This window comes from Mustela erminea, chromosome 14 (genome assembly GCF_009829155.1).
Source record: "Mustela erminea isolate mMusErm1 chromosome 14, mMusErm1.Pri, whole genome shotgun sequence".
NCBI lineage: Eukaryota > Metazoa > Chordata > Mammalia > Carnivora > Mustelidae > Mustela > Mustela erminea.
Genome location: NC_045627.1, coordinates 32804732 through 32830372, shown reverse-complemented (window position 1 = coordinate 32830372; position 25641 = coordinate 32804732). Strand labels below are relative to the sequence as shown.

The 25641-nt window shown below is 35.0% G+C and overlaps 1 protein-coding gene across 3 annotated transcripts in view; it reads left to right on the top strand.

Moving 5' to 3' along the window:
- Positions 1–25641, top strand: part of CTNNA3 (catenin alpha 3) — a 1797739-nt gene that overhangs the window by 1638818 nt on the left and 133280 nt on the right. For all 3 annotated transcript variants that reach the window (XM_032312382.1, XM_032312379.1, XM_032312381.1), the window contains exon 15: positions 23336–23517. In XM_032312382.1, the coding sequence (XP_032168273.1) occupies positions 23336–23517 (182 nt within the window). The remainder of the gene's footprint in view (positions 1–23335; positions 23518–25641) is intronic.

The following is a 25641-nucleotide window of genomic DNA, read 5'->3' as shown; positions in this document are numbered from 1 at the left end:
TTACCATGGGACAGAGGTTGAAGAGGAGAGTACCTGTTCTGTATCTGTGGCTTTTGGGTATGTTAGCCCCAGGGTGTTGGAAGCCTAGGCCAGGACGGTAAAAGCCCCAAAGTTAAGATGTTGTGCCCTCAGGCTACTAATGTGTCTTCTATTTATCACCACCTTTGCCTCTAGCTCATGTCTAATTGCCCACTCCAGCAATATCACTGGCTCCATAATCTGGATAGTACATGAGGATCAATCTGAGCCAGTGTCCACTGACCCTTCGGCAAAACATTAGTCTGATTTGTACTATTGACATTTTGGATCAGACGCTTCCTTGTTGTGGGGAGCTACATCCTACAGGATGATTAGCAGCATCTCTGGCTTCTACAAAGTTGAGGCCAATCGTACCTTCACCCCAGCTGTGACAATCAAAACATCCCAAGAGATTGCCAAACAATGAGGTGGGGCTGAAAGGGTAGGGGTGAGATGAAACCAATCACAGTACCAGCCAATCTTTCTTGGAAAAGTTTGTCCTTTGCCATAATGGGCCCTTCCTAATTATTTTTATGTTAAAATACTCTTCTTTAAAAAAAAAAAAAATGATAGTGATAGCAGCTGGTATATGTTAAAGTTTTTTGTGTGTTTGAAGTTTTTCCCTCAACCTTTTTTTTTGTATTGTTTTGTTTTGAATGTGTGGGGTGTGTATTTGTGTTTTTATGACCTTGTTTGGTAAAATAGAATAATTTGCAACATATGTTCATTCCTCACTTATTTTTTTTTTAATTTTGTGGGCCTATGCAATCCCCTCCTTAAGTACCTTTGGCAAAAAACATTCTATCTCATCTTTTACTTTGAAAATGTTTCTAATTACTATAGATTTTCTTTGTAAGCTGTTTGTATTGTGGCTGCAGTAGACGTAGTATATATCTTCCTGAAAGGTTCCTGCAAACACCCTGGAGTTTTACCTTGGAAAGCTTCACTCATTGAGGACATAATTTTATTATCTGTCTGTGTTCCTCCATAAGCACAGCTTTATCTATATCCTCGGTACTAAGTTAGGCTTATGTGTCAGATGCTGCCTCTGGAGCAGAGAGCCTCATTTCTGGTTCATGAATGAAATTTTACACGGAAAATCCGCCTATTCTGCTAAGTGCCTTTCTAATCCAGATGTTCGCCTCTCTAAATTCACATTCAGAAGACAGGAGGAATTACGTTCTGTTTATTTAATTTCGGTAAATGTTCTGACCATATAGATTTAACTTATACACATTAAGTGGATTGTTAGTGCTGCTGATGTGCAATAGGTGTTTCTGGTAACACTGGTTTTCATGAGTGCAGCAGCAAAGGAACTTTTTACACATTTTGAATTTCAGGCAGTCAGGGTACCAGATTTTAATGTAAATACCCACGTAAAATAATTTCTTTGGAACTGCATAAAAAGAACTTGCCTGCATTGCATATGGAGAGAAGAGTCCTTTAACTGAGATCTGACAAGGTAATTTAGCAGATTTCAGAATGATATTTGTTTGGAGAATTATGAATACTTTAGGCAGTGTTATGATGAACTTAAATATATAAAAATGAGCTGTGTTTTTAACACTTGAACTTGAATTCTTTGAGAACTGTTTGAATCACCAGAATAATATACAAACATTGTGACTCTCTGGGAACACTCTTCTGTGTTTCCTTTATCATAAAGTTTTTTTAAAAAATAAAACAAGAAAATGCAGACAGTAAAGTTATGTCATAAATAAGGAGACAAACTATTCAAAATACCACACTATTAACTCATTATACTGATAAGCTCTAATCTATTCCAGGTGTAGTTGAAATGCACTTTGAAAATTTCTATGGTCCAGATGACTGGATGATAACTAGTTAAATTATACCAACATACACCAATTCTCAGTATGTTACACTGAAATGATGAGTCTAAAATGACTTGTTCAAAGTAGGCCATCAAGTGAATGAGAGAAATCCATCTCAGTTCTTCTCTATCAGGTAGCACTTTTTTCTACCTACCATTTTATCCATACACTTATTTCTCATTTATTTTCCCCAGTGATTTATTTATCCCTAACAATCATTTTATTAATAATAGTTAATAAAAATGCAATGTCAAACTTTGGAGGTGAATATCTCATTTCATTCTTGTTTGGCAAATCTTTTTAAACTTATGTGTACATTCTTGTGAAATATATAGGCTCATTCTTGGAAAGAGGAACTAGCTTGAAAGATTCTAAGTTCTTCCGTGTTGATTTTTCCCATGTTGCCTCACTTTGTAAATTCCCACAGAAGACTTTATCATTTTATAAAGATTGGAAGTTGGAAGAATTCTTGATGATTCTTAATCTTGTAGGGAACATTCAGAAGGTCTTAGCCTCTGGGGACCAATACCTAATTATTGCCCCAGTATTCGGTCCTGTAAGATCCCAAAGAAGCTTAGCTGGATTGTTCTACATCATCTTAAATAAATACATGTAAGTAGATAGATGGATGATAGATAAATAACTCTGAAGCATGCCTTTGAAATTTGCATCTTACGAATTGTCTGAAATATTTTATTTTTATTTATTTATTTTTTTCTTTCTCAAGTTTTTATTTACATTCCAGTGAGTTAACATACAGGGTCCTGTCTCTGGGAAAACAGTTCAGAATTCATTTGGAGATTTATGAAATTAATCTTTAGCTTAAGAAGGCTTAGAGAAAATAGAAATATGCAGTGTATATATAAATAAAACATATTCAACTGATCAAGATGAGTTGGAATTTTCTAAGAATGATCTTTCTTTCTTAATTCCAAAAATTCTAATGAGAAAAGTGTTTACTTAGGAAACATCTACTATAGACACTACCCTTGCAGCCAATTACATTTATTTACTTTCTAAGTATGCCTGCATTTTTATAGGCAATTTAGAATTTTAGAAATCATTTACCAGTTTCTGGTAAATTTCAAGACATTGCAGACTACAGGAGGATCTAAAACTAACACCACTGTAATAGAAGATCTATTCATGTGGGAATAGTCTATAGTTGTGCAGTGTTTATGTACCATTTGGACCAGGCACACTTTTGGAGTCTGTAAGGAGACATTTGGAAAGTACATTTTTCTATTCTAAAGACTCACTCCTAATGTCAATCAATTGGAGAAAGGGGTTCTCAGGGAGCTGGAATAGAAAAATCTTTTCTCTCTGAGACTTGGTCACCTATGGTTATATTTGGATACAACAATGTCCAGTTGAGTGCCTGGATGGTCAGTAATAGATCCTAAAATGATTTCCACAACTTAGAGGGTAAGCAATAATGAGGATGCAATAATGTGCCAATAATAATAGATACCTCTCTACCAAGACCATATTACTATGTGTCTAACTGCCATTTTTCATCTGTAACATTGTTGCTAATATTATATATATACATATTTATATATATATGTATATATACACACACACATATATATATATATATATTCCAGTCTGATGTTAGCTGGCTGCAGTTAGTTAAGAGAAGTTATAGAAAAGTTGCAATTATAGTACAGAGATTTTCCCATACAGTTTTCACCAAGTTTCTCCTAATGTTGACATCTTATATGACTAAGGTCAGTTTATCAAAACTAAGAAATGGACATTGGTATTATGCTATTAATTAATATAGACTTCATCAATTTTTCCACTAAAGTTCTCTTTTGTTCTAGGATTAAAGCCAGGATCCAACATTGTATACAGCTGTCACATTTCTTAGTCTCCTGTAAATTATGACAATTCCATATCCTTTCTTGTCTTTCATGACCTAGATACTTTTGAAGAGTATCAGGTATTTTATGGAATATTCCTTGGTTTAGATTTGTCTCTTTCTCATGATTATTTTGAGGTTATGCATTTTCAGAAGGGGTAGAATAGAATTCATGTATTCTTAGTCCATCAAGTTAAGAGGTGCAAGATATCAGTAGGTAACATTTCTAGTGATGCTGGCCTTTGTCACTTGGTTAAAGTGTTGGCTGCTTGCTGTCTTTTTAATCATTATAAAGTTACTATTAGTTTTTCTTTGTAATATTCGTAAATATCTTGGAGAAAATGCTCAAGACTATTCGAATCTTATTTCCTCTCCAGTGTTTACCTACTACTTTTCATGTGCATCTCTGAATCTTGCCACAGGTATTATTGGTATTGGTGTTTGCCTGACAGTGATTTTTCTATTCTCTTTATTTCTTTGGCATTTATTAATTAGAAATATAAGGAGGAGCCATCTCTTCTTTCATATTACATTTTTTCAGTTATTTATTTCTACCATTATGCAGTCCTGGATAATTATTGTAGTCCATGGATTTTAATCCTGTTTTGTTGACCAAATTGCCCCAACTTTTGTATTTGTTACTATTTCTTTTTAACATGTCCTCACTGTTTGTTTTGGTTTTATAATTTTTGTTTTTGTTTTTCAAGAAATTGCTTACTTTTTGACATCATAAGATGATCCAAGCTCAACCAATGTATCAACTCTTTAGCTGAATTAACCTTATCAATACCCAATGGCGTCTGTTAAAGAGAAGCAAGATTTGCATAGCATTTCTTTCAGCAAGTATCTTTTCTTTCCCTAGACTTCAGGTTAGTTGGTTGTGTTTTAACTTCTGAGGAAGATGACCTTAACATTTCTGGTATCTTGAGTAAAATTTACGTAGATTTCTTCCTGATTACAGATCATTGACTTCTCTTTTCTTAGAGCATTTCCTTCAGCAAACTTGCAGTTTTAAATTCTTTCTGTCCCCCTGGAGATGCAAATATCCTCCTAGCCTCTTGCCAGGTTTACAACCCAGGAATATTCTCAAGGACGCGGGAACCACCCCTTTGAAGTGTAATAATCAAGAAAGACAGTGCTTCTATCTACCTGTTTCTATTAATGAGCACTATTAACACACACAGAAGGCTTAATCACATTAACCAACCTCCCCCTTAATGTCACCCAGTACTTTTCTGCTAACACACCTCAGTACTTAAGAAGTCTCTTGCCTTTTATTGTAGCAGAGTTGAGTTCAAACTCTCTCTCCTATATAGTAGTCTTGTATAAATATGTGTTTAACTTGTCCAATGCAGTTTTTTATTGACACCTCTGATGGGTTAAAAAAAAAAAAGTCATGAACTTTAGGATTTTGTGACTTGCTCTTGTCTTCAATGTAGGGGCAATGCTTTCTCTAATTTTCTACATCATCAGATGAAAACCAGATAAATATAATTTTGAGCTATTTTCATTCCTGTTTTTGTAAAGTTACTATGTCACCCCTAAACACTTTTGCGAAATTTTCCATACACACAAATTATGTAAGTGGATGTTTTGTAAAGAGTTTAAAAATGTCGAATCACTACAATAGAGTGAGAAGGGAACAGTCATAGAAGATTAATCTCAAATAAAAGCAATTGATTAAGGAGGGCAAAAATGCAGAGAGGAAAGAAGGTCTATGGAAATATAAGCCCTTAGAAATATATAGAGCAGGAGGGAATTTGGTATTCTCATGGATGTATGATAAGGAGTTTGACTCAATTTTATTTAAATTTCAGAATATGTAAACTTAAGTTAACTGTGGATCTTAGATCACAAATGAGCAGAAACACAGACAATTACCTGGTAATATAATCACAAAAAATATTTGTGGATAGGGACGCCTGGGTGACTCAGTTGGTTAAGCAGATGCCTTCGGCACAGGTCATGATCCCAGCGTTCTGGGATCAAGTCCCGCATCAGACTCCTTGCTCGGCCGGGAGTCTGCTTCTCCCTCTGCCTCTGCCTCTGCCTTTCTGTCTGCCTGTGCTCGCTCTCTCCCCCCCCACCCGATAAATAAATAAAATCTTAAAAAAAAAATTTGTGGATATTGTGGAAATAATATTTGTGGAAAAATATATATATTTTTAAATACCTAGCAAGTGGTAGCGTATATATTATACAAAATTATAACTCTTTTCTTTAGGGATTACATAATCCATATTCAACTAACAATAATCTAATGAGAATAGCTTTTACAATCTTCTTTGCCATATATATGTGATGACAGTTATTATTAGTCTATTGATGTAGATTACTAGTCATGGTATTATATTAAATCAAAATAATGTAGGTATATATATATATATATATATATATATATATATATATATACATACATAATATAAGACAACCTAATGTCATGAATATTTGAAATTCTATATCGTACTCCTCAGATTGTTACTTTGTCAAGAAAAATGTTGTTAGAAAGATACAATGAAATTTTCAAATCCACATAAATTATTTTAAGAGAAACCTGTTGTTTATATTCAGTTATACATAAATTTTATAAAATTATATTTATTACAAAATTAAAATTAAGTTGAAACTAAACAAAAAAAAGTAAAGATGAAGAATTATTTTTCAAATTATGCCTATTTTAGTGGTGTACTATTCATATACCTAATCAAGAATCTATCTTTAATAAAATATTTTATTATTTTTTTTAAGGTTTTATCCATTCATTTGACAGAGATCACAAGTAGGCAGAGAGGCAGGCAGAGAGAGGAGGAAGCATGCTACCTGCTGAACAGAGAGCCCAATGTGGGGCTCGATCCCAGGACCCTGGGATCATGACCTGAGCTGAAGGCAGAGACTTTAACCCACTGAGCCACCAAGGCGTCCCCAAAATATTTTTTTTTAAGACTTTTATTTATTTATTTGACAGAGAGAGATCACAAGTAGACAGAGAGGCAGGCAGAGAGAGGAAGGGAAGCAGGCTCCCCGCTGAGCAGAGAGCACAATGTGGGACTCGATCCCAGGACCCTGAGATCATGACCTGAGCCGAAGGCAGTGGCTTAACCCACTGAGCCACCCAGGTCCCCAAAATATTTTAATTAGATATAAATGAACACTAAATGTCACACCATCAAAGATATATGAGAATCATATTAAGACAGTTGACTTCCTAGAACTTCTACAGAACAATCTATTTTAGATCAAAATGCACATTTTTGCACTTAAAAAAATTACTGGACTTGGTTTTCAAATTGTATCCCATGTATACTAACTTACCAATCAAAATGTAATAAATATAACTTGATATTTTCTGCACTGGGAGATTTTAAGCTCCTTGAGAGAGGAACAGTGCCATATAAACCTACAATGCAGTAGAAAATCAGTAAATACTGAGTGATGATGTTGTAGGTGACTCGTTGCCTATATTATGACCAAACACTATTGTACTATGCTGTAATGCAGTAATAGGATAGAGGTGTTGAGATGTGAGCAGAGAAGCTTATTCATAAACTGAAAAGCCCCTAGTTATCTGGGCTTTCTGTCTCTTCCTTGATAGATTTTCTTTCTCATCCCTGGGGTCAGACTGGCACATCTTTTGTCCCTTTCCAGTTTACTGTAAACAGGGGCGTGGAATTCAGGTAACTAAACTTATATTGTGTAATAACGACTAGGCACTGAGTCACATCCTAAGGGCACTCTTGTGAATAAAATGAATGGGCTTCTAGAACCTATTTCTCACAGCTTTTACAATATTTACTTATTAAATTGTTTTTTTGTTTTACATAGCTATGTAGTTTTGAAACATGAGGATTTCTGTATTGTTATTCTTGGCAGCACTGTAAGACAAAAGTATTTTACAAACCTGGAATGATAATCTAATGAAAACACAATGAAATTGAATTTAGATTCCTTTAAGTCCTTGTAACATTGAAAGTTAAAAAAAAAAAAATATATATATATATATATATATATATATACACACACACACAGTACTATTTAAATCAGAATATTCATATAAGCTTGTTAAATTATGTTCTTTCCTTTGAGATTATCTGTTTTGGAAGACAACTTATAATAATCCACCTGCCTTGGTGAGAAATAAATCAGAGGAAAGATTTTAAAGGCTTGGTATTAAACCTATAGCTAATATATATATTGTAAGAAATACATGGCCATGCTAGGGTCACATCTATCAAAATGATTGGGATATTCATGTCAGGGTTGCTTTTTTTTTTTTTTTTTTTTTAAGATTTTTATTTATTTAATTGAGAGAGAGACAGAGATAGAGAGAGCACACAAGTAGGGAGGAGAGGGAGAAGCAGGCTCCCCTGTGAGCAAGGAGCCCAGTGTGGAACTCAATCCCAGGACCCTGGGATCATGACGTGATGATGATGATTAACCTGACGCTTAACCAACTGAGCCACCCAGGTGCCCCTCATGTCAGGTTTTTGATACCTCTTCCCACCAGCACCACTTTTTTGAGGCTCCATGTAGATCATCACACTTAAGTTAACAACTTTTCTTTTTAGAGAAAGGCTTATGCTACAGCCACATTTATCTAGATTTCAATAATAATTATACACACAATGATCTTAGTATATGTGCTGCCGAAGCGAGCACTACACACAATGATCTTGAGTGAAGTTGTTTCCTATGGCCTTCAGACACCTCATCTACATGAGGATTAGTGTTGCAGGTCATGAAGCTCATTCATTGTTTTGGTTTTTACTGGTAAAATTTGCCTGGACTACTTTATCTCTTGGTTCTGAAGAACCTAGCATTGAACCTTCAGGTATATCCAAGGAGAAGCAGAAGCACCACTGGTTGGGGATGTGGCAGATAGAATGTCATTTTAGGATGACAGAGTAGACTGTATGGGTTCCCAAATCTCTAATGCCACCACAAAGCTAGAACATAGAAAATATTTGTGTTCTCACTGTTTTTTGTTTTGAAAAAATTAAATACACCAAAGAACTTAAATATATTACTAAAACATACATCCATATTCCGGTTGACTCCCCGCTGAATGCAGAGTCCAAGGTAGAGCTTGTCATGGGGCTTGATTCCAAAACCCATGAGATCATGACCTGAGCTGAAACCAAGAGTCAGATGCCTAACCTGCAGAGCCACTCAGGCACCCCCTAGACTTAGCAGGTTTAGCATACTGACAGAGCCATATTGCATTTTTTTTTTTTCCTGAACTACTTCAAGGTAATTTGCAACATCTGAAGAAAATTAACAGTCACTTCCTTATGTTGTCTAATACCCAGTTTATATTCAGATTTCTCCAGTTGGTCTCCAAAACAGCTTTTATATTTTCCTAGAACAAGGACACACATTGGGTTCACAAATAAATATTACTTTTTTTTTTCAAATTAGAATTAATCCTAGTACTAAAAACTGCCTTACAAATGAAACCATAAAAGGGGAGATATGATGAAAAAAAAAAAGAAAGAAAGAAAACATTGGGGAGGGTTTCATTTACAGGAGACAGACATGTGTTCCCTATAGGCCTGATATCTATCATTGTTAAAAGTGGATATTAGTGATATCTATCTCAGCTAGTATTATAAAATTAGGATAATTTTTCCAAAGTATTTAGCAAAGTGACTGGCCCAGGGGAAGCATAAATAGTGTTAATCATCTCTGTTCTTATTATCTTTAGAACATAATCAATTAAGTAAGTCTGATAATATAATAGTTAACTGTTCTGATCCAGCACCAAAGCCTATACAGTTTCATAATAAAATGAGATAGTTTTACACCTGAGGGATTGGTTGGTGTAACTCATGAGGTTTCAAGAGTGTTCTTTTTCCACAGATGAGGAAACAGAGCTTTTTAAAGCTAATACATTTATAAATTTGATTTAAAGGACTGTATATAAAAATGTAAAAATGTGTATTAGTTCTTAAAGCAAAATGCAATTCCAGTCCCTAAAAATCATTTAAAAATATGATAGAAGACTTTTCTTAATGAATTCTCAGGAATATGTTTGAAATCACAATTCAGTATGCTGAAAATATCAATGCATAAATTTTTCATGAATTTGTTCTCTAAATTTTAATGAAGTTGTATTTCTGCCAGCAGTAGTTCAGATTTTCTAAATTCCAACAAAATGTTATACTATTTATATTTCTTGTATATTAAAACACATCATTTCCCAAATGCCTTTGGGCTTATTAAAACACACACACACACACACACACACACACACACACACACAAATGCGCATAAATACGACTACTAAATTTGATGAACTCTGGAGGTAAGAAAGACAACACATGGATTTAAAGACCAATCTGGAGGGGAGTCAAGATGGCAGAGAAGTGGCAGGCTGAGACTACATCAGGTAGCAGGAGATCAGCTAAATAGCTTATCAATCCATTGCAAACACCTACAAATCCAACAAGAGACTGAAGAGAAGAGCAACAATTCTAGAAACAGAAAATCGACCACTTTCTGAAAGGTAGGACAGCAGAGAAGTGAATCCAAAGTGACAGGAAGATAGACCAGGGGAAGAGGGGCCGGCTCCCAGCAAGCAGCGGAGCAACAGAGCACAAAATCAGGACTTTTAAAATTCTGCTCCACTGAGGAACATCACTCCAGAGGCTAAACCGGGGTGAAGCCCACGTGGGGTCAGTGTGGCCCCAGGTCCCGCAGGGTCATAGAAGGACGGGGATGTCTGAGTGTTGTAGAGCTCACAGGTATTAGAGTGGGGAAGCTGGCTACAGAGACAGAGACAAGGAGTGAGCTCTCAGCTGGGGGTTACCTTGAATTGGTCACAGTCTCAGTGAGCTCAGAGCACAGCCAGAGGCCAGGGAGACAGGAGTGATTGAGCGCTTTTCTCTGAGGGTGCACTGAGGAGCAGGGCCCTGAGCTCTCGGGTCCTCTGGGCCAGAGACTGGGCAGCCGACATTTTCATTCCTGTCCTCCGGAACTCTATTTAAAGCGTTCAGGGAACAAAAGCTCCCGAAAGCGAACCAGAGTGGATTACTTAGCCTGGCCACTGGTAAGGGCGGTGCGATTCCACCTGGGGCAAAGACACTTGAGAATCACTACAACAGGCCCCTCCCCCAGAATAACAACAAGAAATCCAGCCAGGACTAAGTTCACTTACCAAGGAGAACAGTGGAATTCCAGAAGAGGAGAAAGCAAAGCATGGAATTCATGGCTTTCTGCCCATGATTCTTTAGTCTTGCAGTTAATTTAATTTTTTTAATTTAATTTTTTTTCTTCTTCTAATTTTTTTTAACTTTTACCCTTTCCTCTTTTAACGTTTTTTAACTAGTCTATCTTAATAATACCTTTCATTAAAAAAATAATCTTTTTTGAACCTTTATTATTACAGTCATATTTTATTCTTCATTGTGTCTAACTTTATTTTTTGTATACACATAGGGTTTTTTCTTCTAAAAAATTTGGGGTACAACTTCTTCTAATAGATCAAAATATACCCTAAATCTAGCTCTGGGCTTGTTCTAGTCTCCAGCCTGAGCAAAATCTCTCCACTTTTTCTTTATTCTCCAACCAATTTACTTTATCAACTCCTTTTTTATAAATTAAAAAATAAATTCATCTTTATAGGCATATTCCATTTCTTCATTGTGTTTACCCTTATATATGTTTTTCATTCTTTAAATTTTGGGGAGGTAGTTCCTTCTAAGAGACCAAAATACTCCCCAAATTAAGTGGGTGACCTTGTGCTAGTCACCAGTCTAATATATATATTTTTTCTTTTTTATATATTTTTCAAAATTTCTTTTCTTTTTTTAATTTTTTTTCCTGACTTCATTATCCACTTTCTCCTCTCCATGATTTGGGGTCTCTTCTGATTTGGTTAAAGTGCATTTTCCTGGGATTTTTGCCACCCTTTTAGTATTTTATTTGCTCCTTCAGATATTCTTATCTGGACAAAATGGCAAGGCGGAAAAACTCACCACAAAAAAAAAGAACAGGGGGCAATACCAAAGGCTAGGGACCTAATCAATACTGACTTTGGTAATATGTCAGATCTAGAGTTCAGAATGACAATTCTCAAGGTTCTAGCCAGGCTAGAAAAAGGCATGGAAGATATTAGAGAAACCCTCTCTGGAGAGATAAAAGCCCTTTCTGGAGAAATAAAAGAACTAAAATCTAACCAAGTTGAAATTTAAAAAGCTATTAATGAGGCGTAATCAAAAATGAAGGCTCTTACTGCTAGGATAAATGAGGCAGAAGAAAGAATTAGTGATATAGAAGACCAAATGACAGAGAATAAAGAAGCTGAGCAAAAGAGAGACAAACAAATACTGGACCATGAGGGGAGAATTTGAGAGATAAGTGATACAATAATACGAAACAACATTAGAATAATTGGGATTCCAGACGAAAAAAGAGAGACGGGAGCAAAAGATATATTGGAGAGAATTATTGTAGAGAATTTCCCTAATATGGCAAAGGGAACAAGCATCAAAACCCAGGAAATACAGAGAACCCCCCCCTCAAATTTACCTAATAATAAAATTTACAAGTCTTAGTGACAAAGAGAAAATCCTGAAAGCAGCCCGGGAAAAGAAGTCTGTAACATACAATGGTAAAAATATTAGATTGGCAGAGGACTTATCCACAGAGACCTGGCAGGCCAGAAAGAACTGGCATGATATATTCAGAGCACTAAACTAGAAAAACATGCAGCCAAAAATAACTGTATCCAACTAGGCTATCAATGAAAATAAAAGGAGAGATAAAAAGCTTCTAGGACAAACAAAAACTGAAAGAATTTGCAAAAACCAAACCAGTTCTACAGGAAATGTTGAAAGGGGTCCTCTAAGCAAAGAGAGACCCTAAAAGTAGTAAATCAGAAAGGAACAGAGAATATACAGTAACAGTCACCTTATAGGCAATACAATGGTACTAAACTCATATCTCTCAATAGTTACCCTGAATGTTAATGGGCTAAATACCCCAATCAAAAGACACAGGGTATCAGAATGGATAAAAAAACAAAACCCATCAATATGCTGCCTACAAGAAACTCATTTTAGACATGAAGACACTTCCAGATTTAAAGTGAGGAGGTGGAAAACAATTTACTATACTAATGGACATCAGAAGAAGGCTGGGGTGGCAATCCTTAGATCAATTAGACTTTAAGCCAAAGACTATAACAAAAGATGAGGAAGGACACTGCATCATACTCAAAGGGTATGTCCAACAAGATCTAACAATTTTAAATATCTATGCCCCTAACATGGGAGCAATATATAAACCAATTAATAACAAAATCAAAGAACTACATTGACAATAATACAATAATAGTAGGGAACTTTAACACTCCCCTCACTGAAATGGACAGATCATCCAAGCAAAAAAGATCAACAAGGAAATAAAGGCCTTAAACGACACACTGGACCAGATGGACATCACAGATCTATTCAGAACATTTCATCCCAAAGCAACAGAATACACATTCTTCTCTAGTGCACATGGAACATTCTCCAGAATAGATCACATTCTGGGTCACAAATCAGGTCTCAACCAGTTTCAAAAGATTGGGATCATTCCCTGCATATTTTCAGACCACAATGCTCTGAAGCTAGAACTCAGTCACAAGAGGAAATTTGGAAAGAACACAAATACATGGAGACTAAACAGCATCCTTCTAAAGAATGAGTGGGTCAACTAAGAATTTAAAGAAGAATTGAAAAAATTCATGGAAACAAATGATAATGAAAACACAATGGTTCAAAATCTATGGGACACAGCAAAGGCAGTCCTGTAAGGAAAATATATAGCGGTACAAGCCTTTCTCAAGAAACAAGAAAGGTCTCAAATACACAACCTAACCCTACACCTAAAGGAGCTAGAGAAAGAACAACAAAGAAAGCCTAAATCCTGCAGGAGAAGAGAAATCATAAAGATCAGAGCATAAATCAATGAAATAGAAACCAAAAAAACAGTAGAACAAATAAACGAAAATAAGAGTTGGTTCTTTGAAAGAATTGATAAGATTGATAAACCCCTGGCCAGACTTATCAAAAATAAAAGAGAAAGAACCCAAATAAATAAAATCATGAATGAAAGAGGAGAAATCACAGCTAACACCAAAGAAATACAGACAATTATAAGAACATACTATGAACAACTCTATGCCAACAAATTTGACAATCTGGAAGAAATGGATGCATTCCTAGAGACATTTTAACTACCACAACTGAACCAGGAAGAAATAGAAAACCTTAACAGACCTATAACCAGTAAGGGGATTGAAACAGTCATCAGAAATCTCTAAACAAACAAAATCCCAGGGCCAGATGGCTTCCCAGGGGAATTCTACCAAATATTTAAAGAAGAATTAACACCTATTCTCCTGAAACTGTTCTAAAAAATAGAAATGGAAGGAAAACTTCCTAACTCATTTTATGAGGCCAGCATCACCTTGATCCCAAAACCAGACAAGAATCCCATCAAAAAAGAGAATTACAGACCAATATCCTTGATGAACACAGATGCAAAAATTCTTACCAAAATACTAGCCAATAGGATCCAACTGTACATTAAAAAGATTATTCACCACGACCAAATGGGATTTATTCCAGGGCTGCAAAGTTTGGCTCAACATCTGCAAATCAATCAATGTAATACAATACATTAATAAAAGAAAGAACAAGAACCATATGATACTCTCAATAGATGCTGAAAAAGCATTTGACCCTTCCTGATCAAAACTCTTCAAAGTGTAGGGATAGATAGAGGGCACATACCTCAATATTATCAAAGCTGTCCATGAAAAACCCACCACAAATATCATTCTCAATAGAGAAAACCTGAAAGCTTTTCCCCTAAGGTCAGGAACACAGCAGGGATGTCCATTATCACCACTGCTATTCAACATAGTACTAGAAGTCCTAGCCTAAGCAATCAGACAACAAAAAGAAATTAAAGGCATCCAAATCGGCATATAAGAAATCAAACTATCAATCTTTGCAGATGATATATTATATGTGGAAAACCCAAAAGACTCCACTCCAAAACTGGTAGAACCTGTACAGGAATTCAGTAACGTGTCAGGATATAAAATGAATGCACAGAAATCAGTTGCATTTCTCTACATTAAAAACAAGACAGAAGAAAGAGAAATTAAGGAGTCAATCCCATTTACAGTTGCACCCAAAACCAGAAGATATCTAGGAGTAAACTTAACCAAAGAGGCAAAGAATCTATACTCAGAAAACTATAAAGTACTCATGAAAGAAATTGAAGAAGATAGAAATGAAAAAATGTTCCATGCTCCTGGATTGGAAGAATAAATATTGTGAAAATGTCTATGCTACCTAAAGCAATCTACACATTTAATGCAATCCCTATCAAAATCCCACCCATTTTTTTTCAAAGAAATGGAACAAATAATCCTAAAATTTGCGTGGAACCAGAAAAGACCTCAAATAGCCAAAGGAATATTGATAAAGAACGCCAAAGTTGGTGGCATCACAATTCTAGATTTCAAGATCTATTACAAAGCTGTCATCATCAAGACAGTATGGTACTGGCATAAAAACAGACAGATAGATCAATGAAACAGAATAGAAAGCCCAGAAACAGACCCTCAACTCTATGGTCAACTAATCTTCGACAAAGCAGGAAAGAATGTCCAATGGAAAAAAGACAGCCTCTTCAATAAATGCTGTTGGGAAAATTGGACCATTTCCTTACACCACACATAAAAATAGACTCAAAATGGATGAAGAACCTCAATGTGAGAAAGGAATCCATCAAAATACTTGAGGAGAATACAGGCAACAACCTCTTTGACCTCAGCTGCAGCAACTTCTTCCTGGGAACATCACCAAAGGCAAGGGAAGCAAGGGCAAAAATGAACTATTGGGATTTCATCAAGATCAAAAGCTTTTGCACAGCAAAGGAAACAGTTAACAAAACCAAAAGACAACTAACAGAATGGAGAAGATATTTGCAAATGATGTATCAGATAAAGGGTTAGTATTCAAAATCTATAAAGAGCTTAGCAAAAACTCAATACCCAAAGAACAAAGAATCCAATCCAGAAATGGAAAGAGGACATGAACAGACATTTCTGCAAAGAAGACATCCAGATGGCCAACAGACACATGAAAAATGCTCCACATCACTCGGCATCAGAGAAATACAAATCAAAACCACAATGAGATATCACCTCACACCAGTCAGAATGGCTAAAATCAAGAAGTCAGGAAATGACAGATGCTGGCGAGGATGCGGAGAAAGGGGAACCCTCCTACACTGTTGGTGGGAATGCAAGCTGGTGCAACCACTCTGGAAAACAGCATGGGGGTTCCTCAAAAAGTTGAAAATAGAGCTACCCTATGACCCAGCAATTGCACTACTGGGTTTTACCCTAAAGATACAAACGTAGTGATCTGAAGGGACACGTGCACCCAAATGTTTATAGCAGCAATGTCCACAATAGCCAAACTATGGAAAGAACCTAGATGTCCTAAACAGATGAATGGATAAAGAAGTGGTGGTATATATATATAATGGAATACTATGCAATCATCAAAAAAATGAAATCTTGCCATTTGTGAGATGTGAATGGAACTAGAGGGTATTATGCTTAGTGAAATAAGTCAATAGGAGAAAGACAACTATCATATGATCTCCCTGATATGAGGAAGTGGAGATGGAACATGGGGCGTTTGGGGGTAGGAAAAGAATAAATGAAACAAGATGGGATTGGGAGGGAGACAAACCATAAATGACTCTTAATCTCACAAAACAAACAGGGTTGCTGGGAGGAGGGGGGTAGAGAGAGGGGATGGGATTATGGACAGTGGGGGAAGGTACGTGCTATGGTGAGTGCTGTGAAGTGTGTAAATCTGGCGATTTACAGACCTGTACCCCTGGGGATTAAAATACATTATATGTTTATTTAAAAAAACAAATTAATTAATTAAAAGAAAAGAAAAAGACCAAATTTGCCACTAAGCAGTTGGATAATATTTTTCAAGTCATTTTTCTTTCCTGGGACTCAGTTTCCTTATCTGCAAAATAAGTGATTTGGATTCTGGAACTTCTGAGAATAAGAGAATAATAATAACTTTATATTTCTTTTCTTTTTTTTTTTTTAAAGATTTTATTTATTTATTTGTCAGAGAGAGAGCGAGCAAGAGCGAGCACAGGCAGACAGAATGGAAGGCAGAGTCAGAGGGAGAAGCAGGCTCCCTGCGGAGCAAGGAGCCCGATGTGGGACTCGATCCCAGGACGCTGGGATCATGACCTGAGCCGAAGGCAGCTGCTTAACCAACTGAGCCACCCAGGCGTCCCTGACTTTATATTTCTATATGTTTGTTGCTTATGGCATATATTTACTCTATATAATTTACTTGGTTACTGCCTAAACTCTGTGAGATAGCAAGGTGAATTTTTTTTTTAAGATTTTATTTATTTATTTGACAGATAGAGATCACAAGTAGGCAGAGAGGCAGGAAGAGAGAGGGGGGAAGCAGGCTCCCTGCCGAGCAGAGAGCCTGATGTGGGGCTGGATCCCAGGTCCCCGAGCCGAAAGCAGAGGTTCAACGAGCCGAAAGCAGAGGTTCAACTGTCCTCCACAGTATTGTGGAAGTTTTGGAGGCTAAAGTGAAGGCATTTATGTACATCAATTATAAGTACCATTTACTAAGTCTCTAATATATTCCAGGCATCGTAAGAGCTTGGACAAAAGCTTGTGTGACAACTTTTTGTGCATTTTTCTTATCATAACACCTTTTTCCCTTTCTTTTCATCTTTTTAAAGAGATAATGAAAGTCATAGAAAATGTTTAAGAAATAACATATTCATATTCATATTTTTAGTAGTAGTAATGAGCATAATGAAATAAAAAGCAGATGGGAAGAAGGTAAGATCAATTGTGCTGTTAATGCAGTCATAGAAAAATAATGAAGACCCAAGTTTGAGAGTGGACAAGAAAAAATGTAGATGAGAAATTAATTTCTACCTTGGAGAGATAGAAGCTTGAAAAGTATATAGATGTAAATGGCAAAGTAAATGTCAGATCGATGCTATACAATTTTATTTCCACAAGCCTGTTCTTTACTTCCTATTTCTATTAACAACTATAAACATTTATCATATACATGTCCTACTTTCAGGAAACTTACATTCTAGGGGAAGGAGACCAATAAAATACAAATAAACGTATACTTAGGTATGTACATGAGGGAGAGAGAGACCACTATTATTATTCTGAAAGGTGGTTCTGCTTTCAAAGACCTTTCTTCTAGTGAGTAAAATAAGATATACATATTTACAAATAATTAGGCCATAAGAGAGACTAATATGAATATCTTGAGAACTGATAACACACACGTTCTGAAACTTTTAAAAGAATAATTATATACAGCTGGAGGAAAAGAGAGGATGGACTACATACATTTGGCTTGAAAATAGAATTAAGTTTGGACCAAAAAAGATGGGGAGAGGAAAGATCAGCAAAATCATTAATGGGTAATATCTCAATATATTCACCTGAAACAGCAAATTGTTTCGCTTGAGGGTGCAGGGTATGAAAGGAAGATAAAATGTCATTGAAAAGTGATTACCGACAAAGTTTATGTTCATCTCTGAGGCCCAGTAATTTTACCTGATATATACTCAAGAAAAGTACATGAATATGTCCACCAAAAGAAAAATAAGAGAATATTCACTTCATAACAGCCAGAAATGGAATACTTCCCAAAAGATTATTAATAGAAGCACATCAGTAGATGATGTACATTTGCACAGTGGAATTCTGTGTGTACAGAGCAAGGAGAATAAGCATAACACCATGCAACACTATATATGTATTTCAAATATATAAATGTTGGACATAAAAAGCCAGGTACAAGATCACATATACCATCATTTCATTTTTATAAGATTCAAAAACAGGAAAATCTATAGTTTTTGAAATCAAGAGAGTGATGGTTCTTGGGAGAGAGTGACTTAAATAGGTCCCAAGGAGGCTTCCAGGAGTGCTGGTAAACCTTTTTTTTTTTTTTTTTTTTTTTTCGATTTGGGTGCTAGGTACAAGGATGCATTCAGTTTATGAAAATAGTTTCAGGTGTACCTTTATGACTTGGGCATTTTTCTATATAAATTTTCTACTTTAGTTAAAGAAACTGAAGGATGGTATTGGAGGAATTAATATTCTTTATTCAGTAAGGAGACTTAGAAGCTCTTGTCTTTAGCTGAAGAGTTACACAATTCTATGAAAATCAGATAGATTGGATCAAGTGATAACAAGACAAAAGGATTGAAAATGAAAGACAAAATTGACCTGGGAAATAGACTAGGACATGGTTGTGATAAAAATACTGGAGATGAAATGGACCAACTTTTTGTCTGCTAGACAGAATGGGATGCATAAAGAAAGGGAAATTTTTTTTTTAAAAGGGATGCAAGACTGGGTGGCAGGCAGTACTATGGAGAAACACAGAAATCAAGAAGATAAAGGACTGGGCAAATGTTGGCAAACTACAGTCAAATCTGACCCGTCAACTATTTTTGTATAACCTGTGAGCTAGGAATGGTTTTTACATTGTTAAGTGGTTGAAAAAAAAATCACAATAGATGTAATCAGTATAATATTTAGGGCACATGAACATTATATGAAACTGAAGTTTCAATGCCCACGTAAATTTTTTGGGATACAGCCACACTTATTGGTTTGCATGGTATAGGGCTGCTCTTGCATTATTACGACAGCAGCAGAATTGAGTCTTGCAAGGGAGTGCTATGGTATGGCCTAAAAAACATACATTATTTACTGTCTTGCCTTTTACAGAAAAATTCTGCTAAGCCCTGATTTAGAGCTGAAATTATAAATTATATATTGTCATATCATATATAAGCATGTGTGTGTAGATACAGATATAGCTATAGATAGGGGGAAATACAGATACTTGAAAATGCTTAATATGGTAATGGAAAAATACAAATTTTTTTAAAAAGGAAGATAGCATTAGAAATAGAATTCTGAGGATCACTGTAGAGAATGAAGAACTGAGTCTGTTAGTGTAAGTTAACAGCGGGCATTTAAAGACAACTAAGTAGAATAAAAAGTGCTTCATACACATTCATTCGTTTGTTCTCTAAGACAACCTGTGAGGTGAATATCATTGTCTCTAGTTTACAGATGAGGAAACAGATTCTAGAATATATGTGACTAGACTGGAGAATAATTGGATTCAAAAGGAGAAGGTGACAGAAATAGCATCGAGTTGACTGGGATTATTTTGTTATATTGTGGGCAATGTTGCTCATGTTTGTTGGCGTCGTAAAAGGACAAGAACACTAGAGCCAGAATTTCTAAGCTTCCGTAATGGCTCTACCATTTACTAACACTATGATCTTGAGTTCATAGCTTAACCTTCGGCACACTCAGTTTCATAATATACTAAAATTAGGATAATAGTATAGTTACCTCATAGGGCTGTGGTGAAGAGTGAAGTTAAATATATGTAAGGTGCCTGGAAGAGTGTCTGGCATATCTAAGTGTTAGCTATTCTTGTCTTGGCAGAAAATTCCAAAAGTCAGTTGACACAAAATATAATCTCACTGGGATGGCAGTGATTCCAAAAGCCTTTGATAGCTACTTATATCACAGTTCTACTCTGCAGATTCGTGCAGAAGCTGAGACATATTGCCAGCCAGCAATAACATCAGAAATTCCACTTACCTGATTTGTGTTAAGCTTTGTTTCTTTCCTTATCCTGCATGCAATTAACCAATAAAGAATTTTTGTTCAGAATTTCTGAAGAAGAAGTGTTCTCCTAAGTCTTATTTTGATTTAAATTGATTAATAGAATAAATCATTCACAGAAGCACTCAAAATCCTCAGGAAAGATGTCAGTCATTTAATGGTTTTTTTGATGTTGTTGTTCCTCCTGTGGGAGAGTGAGAATTTACTAGAACTTTCAATTTTATAAACTATGGCCCAACTTTTGGTCCTTATCCTGTCAGAAGTAAACATCTGGTAATTATAATTCACCATGTGAGTTGAGATGTTATTAAGGAAATCGAGTGCAACCGATGAGACTCCTGTGCGTGACAGGGTCAGCCTCAGTGCTATCCAATAATCTACTCTGGTCCCTGCATGGCAGGTGGATAGCAGCTGCAATTACTGTCATTTCATGTCTGGAGAAACGTAGACAGGAAGGTTAAGGGACTTCCTTAAGGTCATATTGGAAATCAGTAGGATTCTAAGGAACAGAACTTAAAATACACTTAACCACACCTCTTGAATAGCCATTTTTTTTTTTTAATGAGGAATGGTAAATCATTTTCCATGATATTCCACTGTATACTTCAAAATTATTTATTAGAACCCAATTCATGGATTTATTACCTCTGAGACAAAGACCATAAAAAGGGGTCCCAGTTGAATCTACCTACATCTATTATTATTGACAAGTTTAAACATTTTTTTCTTAATGAAAATGGAGAGAATGGTAATGACCAGTAGTCAAGATGGAGAAAATGCAGTCAATTTTTAAGCTACTTTAATGGGTTAGTAGCTTACAGTTTACTTAATGTATTTGCATACTATTGATTTCAGACATAAGGGAGCTATGTCTCCACTCATGTGCCTTGCTATATGCCAGCAGTAGTAAAAGTAGCTTTTCTTTTAGTAGGCCACCTTGCCTGAGAAAGGAAACTACAAATGATTCAGATTCTAAGGAAGAGACACCTGTATAGCTCATCAGTTAAAAGCCCATTCTCATAGCTTATTTAAATTCTTCAAATAAAATAATGCAAAAAATGAAAAATGTTAAGTACTAGATAGGGAATATATTTCATAATTTTTTTACTGAATAGGAAATAGTTTTCATTTATTGAACATTCATCATGTGTCAAACATTATGCTAAAAAAATTTAAAGGAAGCTTCTATTTGGAAAGCTTCATTGTTTGTTTTCATTACTGGGTTAAAAATGAAGCATGGATAATTTATGCTGAGATTTCACAGACACCAAGTTATTTTAAACCCTGAGTTAGTCTTATAGTAAATAGACAATAAATGACAGACACTTGATATTGGTTCTTTAATTTTCATTTTTTTTTTGGATTTTCCACTGATCATGCTTGTAATTCCTTCATTCATATATTTAAGCTTTTTTGCTCTTGTACACTATTGATTAAATAAAGTGTATTTCAACTACTTTGGGCTTAGTGTCCGGAATATTTCAAAGCTTTTTGAGGTGATTTTCCTTATTCACTAATATATGGATGTCCTAGAGACTAGCATCTGAAAGTACATAGGCATTGTAGGTATCACATATTTGGTGTGAATAATAAGTAAAATTTACTTAAATGATTTATCATTTTAACTACTCCCTCTAAGGCCCATGTACTCATTCTATTAGAATGTATATAGTTTTTTTTTTTTTTAAGAATATGATTGCACAGGCTGTTGCCTAAAATTTTGTGACATTGATACTATCAAATCACTTTTACTTCAAGATTCTTCATTTGAGGGGCGCCTGGGTGGCTCAGTGGGTTAAGCCTCTGCCTCCGGCTCAGGTCATGATCTCAGGGTCCTGGGATCGAGCCCTGCATCAGGCTCTCTGCTCAGCAGGGAACCTGCTTCCCCCTTTCTCTCTGCCTCTCTGCCTACTTGTGGTCTCTGTCTGTCAAATAAATAAATAAAATTTTGAAAAAAAAAAAAAAAAAGATTCTTCATTTGACAAAAAGTTATAGGTCCCAGGTGCTAATGCTGCGAATATGATGGTTTAGATGGTTTTCTATCCTTCCCACATTTCAGATTCCAAGTGGAAAATGCAGGTTACATGCTGTTAAAAATGTGACATATCCAAAGAATAATACTAAGCCAACCCAGCAAGTTAGCTAGGCATGGGAGAAGAGAACCTCAAAACTCAGGATGCTAATTAGTGAAGGCTGCTTTAATAAACCCTGCCCATAATATTTTTACTCTTCCCTCAAATAGTTTGTATACACATACACACTTGAATGTATTTATATGTACAAAATACCCATATACATCCTTATGATTTTAAACATGTGCTTATAAAATACATATGATTTATAAATGCATATTATTATTGTTTACCCAACATATATGCAGTGTTTGTGTAAGGATCTGTCTGAATGTATATACATACATGTATAAACAGACATTATAATGCCAGTAGACATTTCCAGATAGTTTTGTTATACTTCTACCTTTTGAAAAATATTATTGGTACAATTAAATAAGGTATATGCTTTTTTAATGTATTAAGCCTGAATTAATTTAAAATTATATTGCATTCGAAATTTAAGAAGTCTCACATTTATATTAAGGAGAAGAATTAAATATGTCAGATACTAAATTATACATTGTTATTCTTAAATTTAACATTGTAGTTCTAGAGCAAACATTTATCGTTTAATAGATTTTTTTCATAGGAAAAATTAAGCCTAGAAACTTTGATTCTATGATTTTTAAAAAATTATGACATGTCTCTGTTTCTCAATGAACAAGTTTAAGAATATCCTATAATGACCACTTGTTCCTAAAATGCTTTTTGGTATAGTGGAGTGATTATAAATCTATATCACCTGTTTTAGGCTAAGATGACTCAATTGCCTGAGGCAGAAAAGGAAAAGATTGCTGAGCAAGTTGCTGATTTCAAGAAAGTAAAGAGTAAACTGGATGCTGAGATTGAGATTTGGGATGATACCAGCAATGATATCATTGTTCTGGCCAAGAAGATGTGTATGATTATGATGGAGATGACAGACTTCACAAGGTAATTATGTGGAAAATGATGCGTAACATTTATAATTGGTAGAAACATTTGTCACAGTAGTGAAACCTAAGTTTCTCTAAGAGGCAGGTGCTAAAAACTAAATGGTGGGAAAAACACAAATAATATAGAATTAGAAAGCTGTAGGTGTGTAGTTCTAGAGGTTTTGGTAAATAAATATGGGAAAGTTTCTCATAAATGGCCAAAAATTATTTTAGAAATCTCCTTTATACTCTGTCACCTTAGGAATCTTTTCTGTGTTTCATATTGGTGTATTATTTTACAAAGAAATTGGTAAATCAAACTGATTTCAGTGAAGCATCTGAGTATTTATTTTCCATAGCTACATAACTTCAGTTGTAATGACTTGTGCGTCATCAAGATTCAATGATATCTATTTCTAGCGAGATATCAACCAAATATATATTTAAATCACAGTGACTTAATGATATACATGAAAGAATCATACATTATGTGTAAATTCCAAAAGCAATAAAATGTTTATTATAGCTTCAAAATATTATTTTATAGAGCTAGCCAAAGAGCAGTAAAATAATATAGTTCTTGCCCTACCAGTTACTAAAATATACAAAACTACAATAATTAAGGTAATTTAGTGTTGGTGTCATTTTAAAAGCCATAGAGCAGAAGAATACTCTGAAGCAGACCTGGTAGACTTAGAAAAACATTAATTTATATCACCATACATTATACACAAATATAAATTTTAGATCGAGTAATAAATGTAAGTTTAAAATCATAACAAATGGAAAAATGTACACAAATCTTTTACTGATATTAAGATTGAGAAAGGCGGGGTGTCTGGGTGGCTCAGTGGGTTAAAGCCTCTGCCTTCGGCTCACGTAATGATCCCAGGATCCTGGGATCGAGCCCCGCATCGGGCTCTCTGCTTCGTGCGGAGCCTGCTTTCTCCTCTCTCTCTGCCTGCCTCTCTGCCAACTTGTGATCTCTGTCTGTCAAATAAATAAATAAATAAACAAATCTTTAAAAAAAAAAAGATTGAGAAAGGCTTTCTAAGCTCTAGCTAAAAAGGAAGAATTTACAAAAAAGGATTATTAAGTTTAACTACATTAAAAATTCTGTAGATCAATAGAATGTTCTAAATAATATCAAAATATAAATGGATAATTGGGTAAACATCTGTAACAAAAAATAACAAAAACATGATGCCATTTATGTATAAAGAATACATAAAGACATTATACAGATTAAAAAAACCAAATATCCTAGAATGGACAAAAGACATAAGCAGATAATTCACAAATTTCTCCCCATAAAAATCTGACCCATAAATCTGTAAACATTATTTAACCTAAAATAATTTAAAATAAAGTAACTTTTAGTTTTATAAAATTGGACAAACTTTTGAGATACGTTTGTTATACGGAGGGTATGGCGATGAATGTTTATTGCAACATTGTTTACAATAGCCAAGGTATGGAAACAATGTTGGTGTCTCTCAAAAGAAGAATGAGTAAAGAAAATGTGTTTTATATATATATAAATAAATATATATATATACATATACACACATTATATATCACTATATATAAATATGTATATTTTATACATATTTATGTAAAATATGGTAAAATATTTTTTATGTGGAATCTTTTTTTTTTAAGCTTTTATTTATTTGACAGAGAGAGACCACAAGTAGGCAGGCAGAGAGAGAGAGAGAGAGAGAGGAGGAGGAAGCAGGCCCCTTGCCCAGGAGTGAGCCCGAAGCAGAACTCGATCCTAGGACCCCGAGATCATGACCTGAGCTGAAGGCAGAGGCCTAACCCACTGAGCCACCCAAGCACCCCTATGTGGAATCTTAAAAAGAAATCAAAATCATAGAAACAGAGTAGAATGGTGGAAAATGAGGGATAGAAGAAATGGGGTGATGTTGGTAAAAGAGCACACACTTTCAGTTATAAGATGAATAAGCTTTGAGTATTTAATATACAGTCTGGTGACTATTGTTAAGATACTGTATTGTATACTTGAAATTGGCTGAGAGTAAATCTTAAGCACTTTTATGCACACACAAAAAAAGTAACTATGTAAACTGATGGATGTATTAATTAACTTGGTTGTGATAATCATTTCACTATATAAACA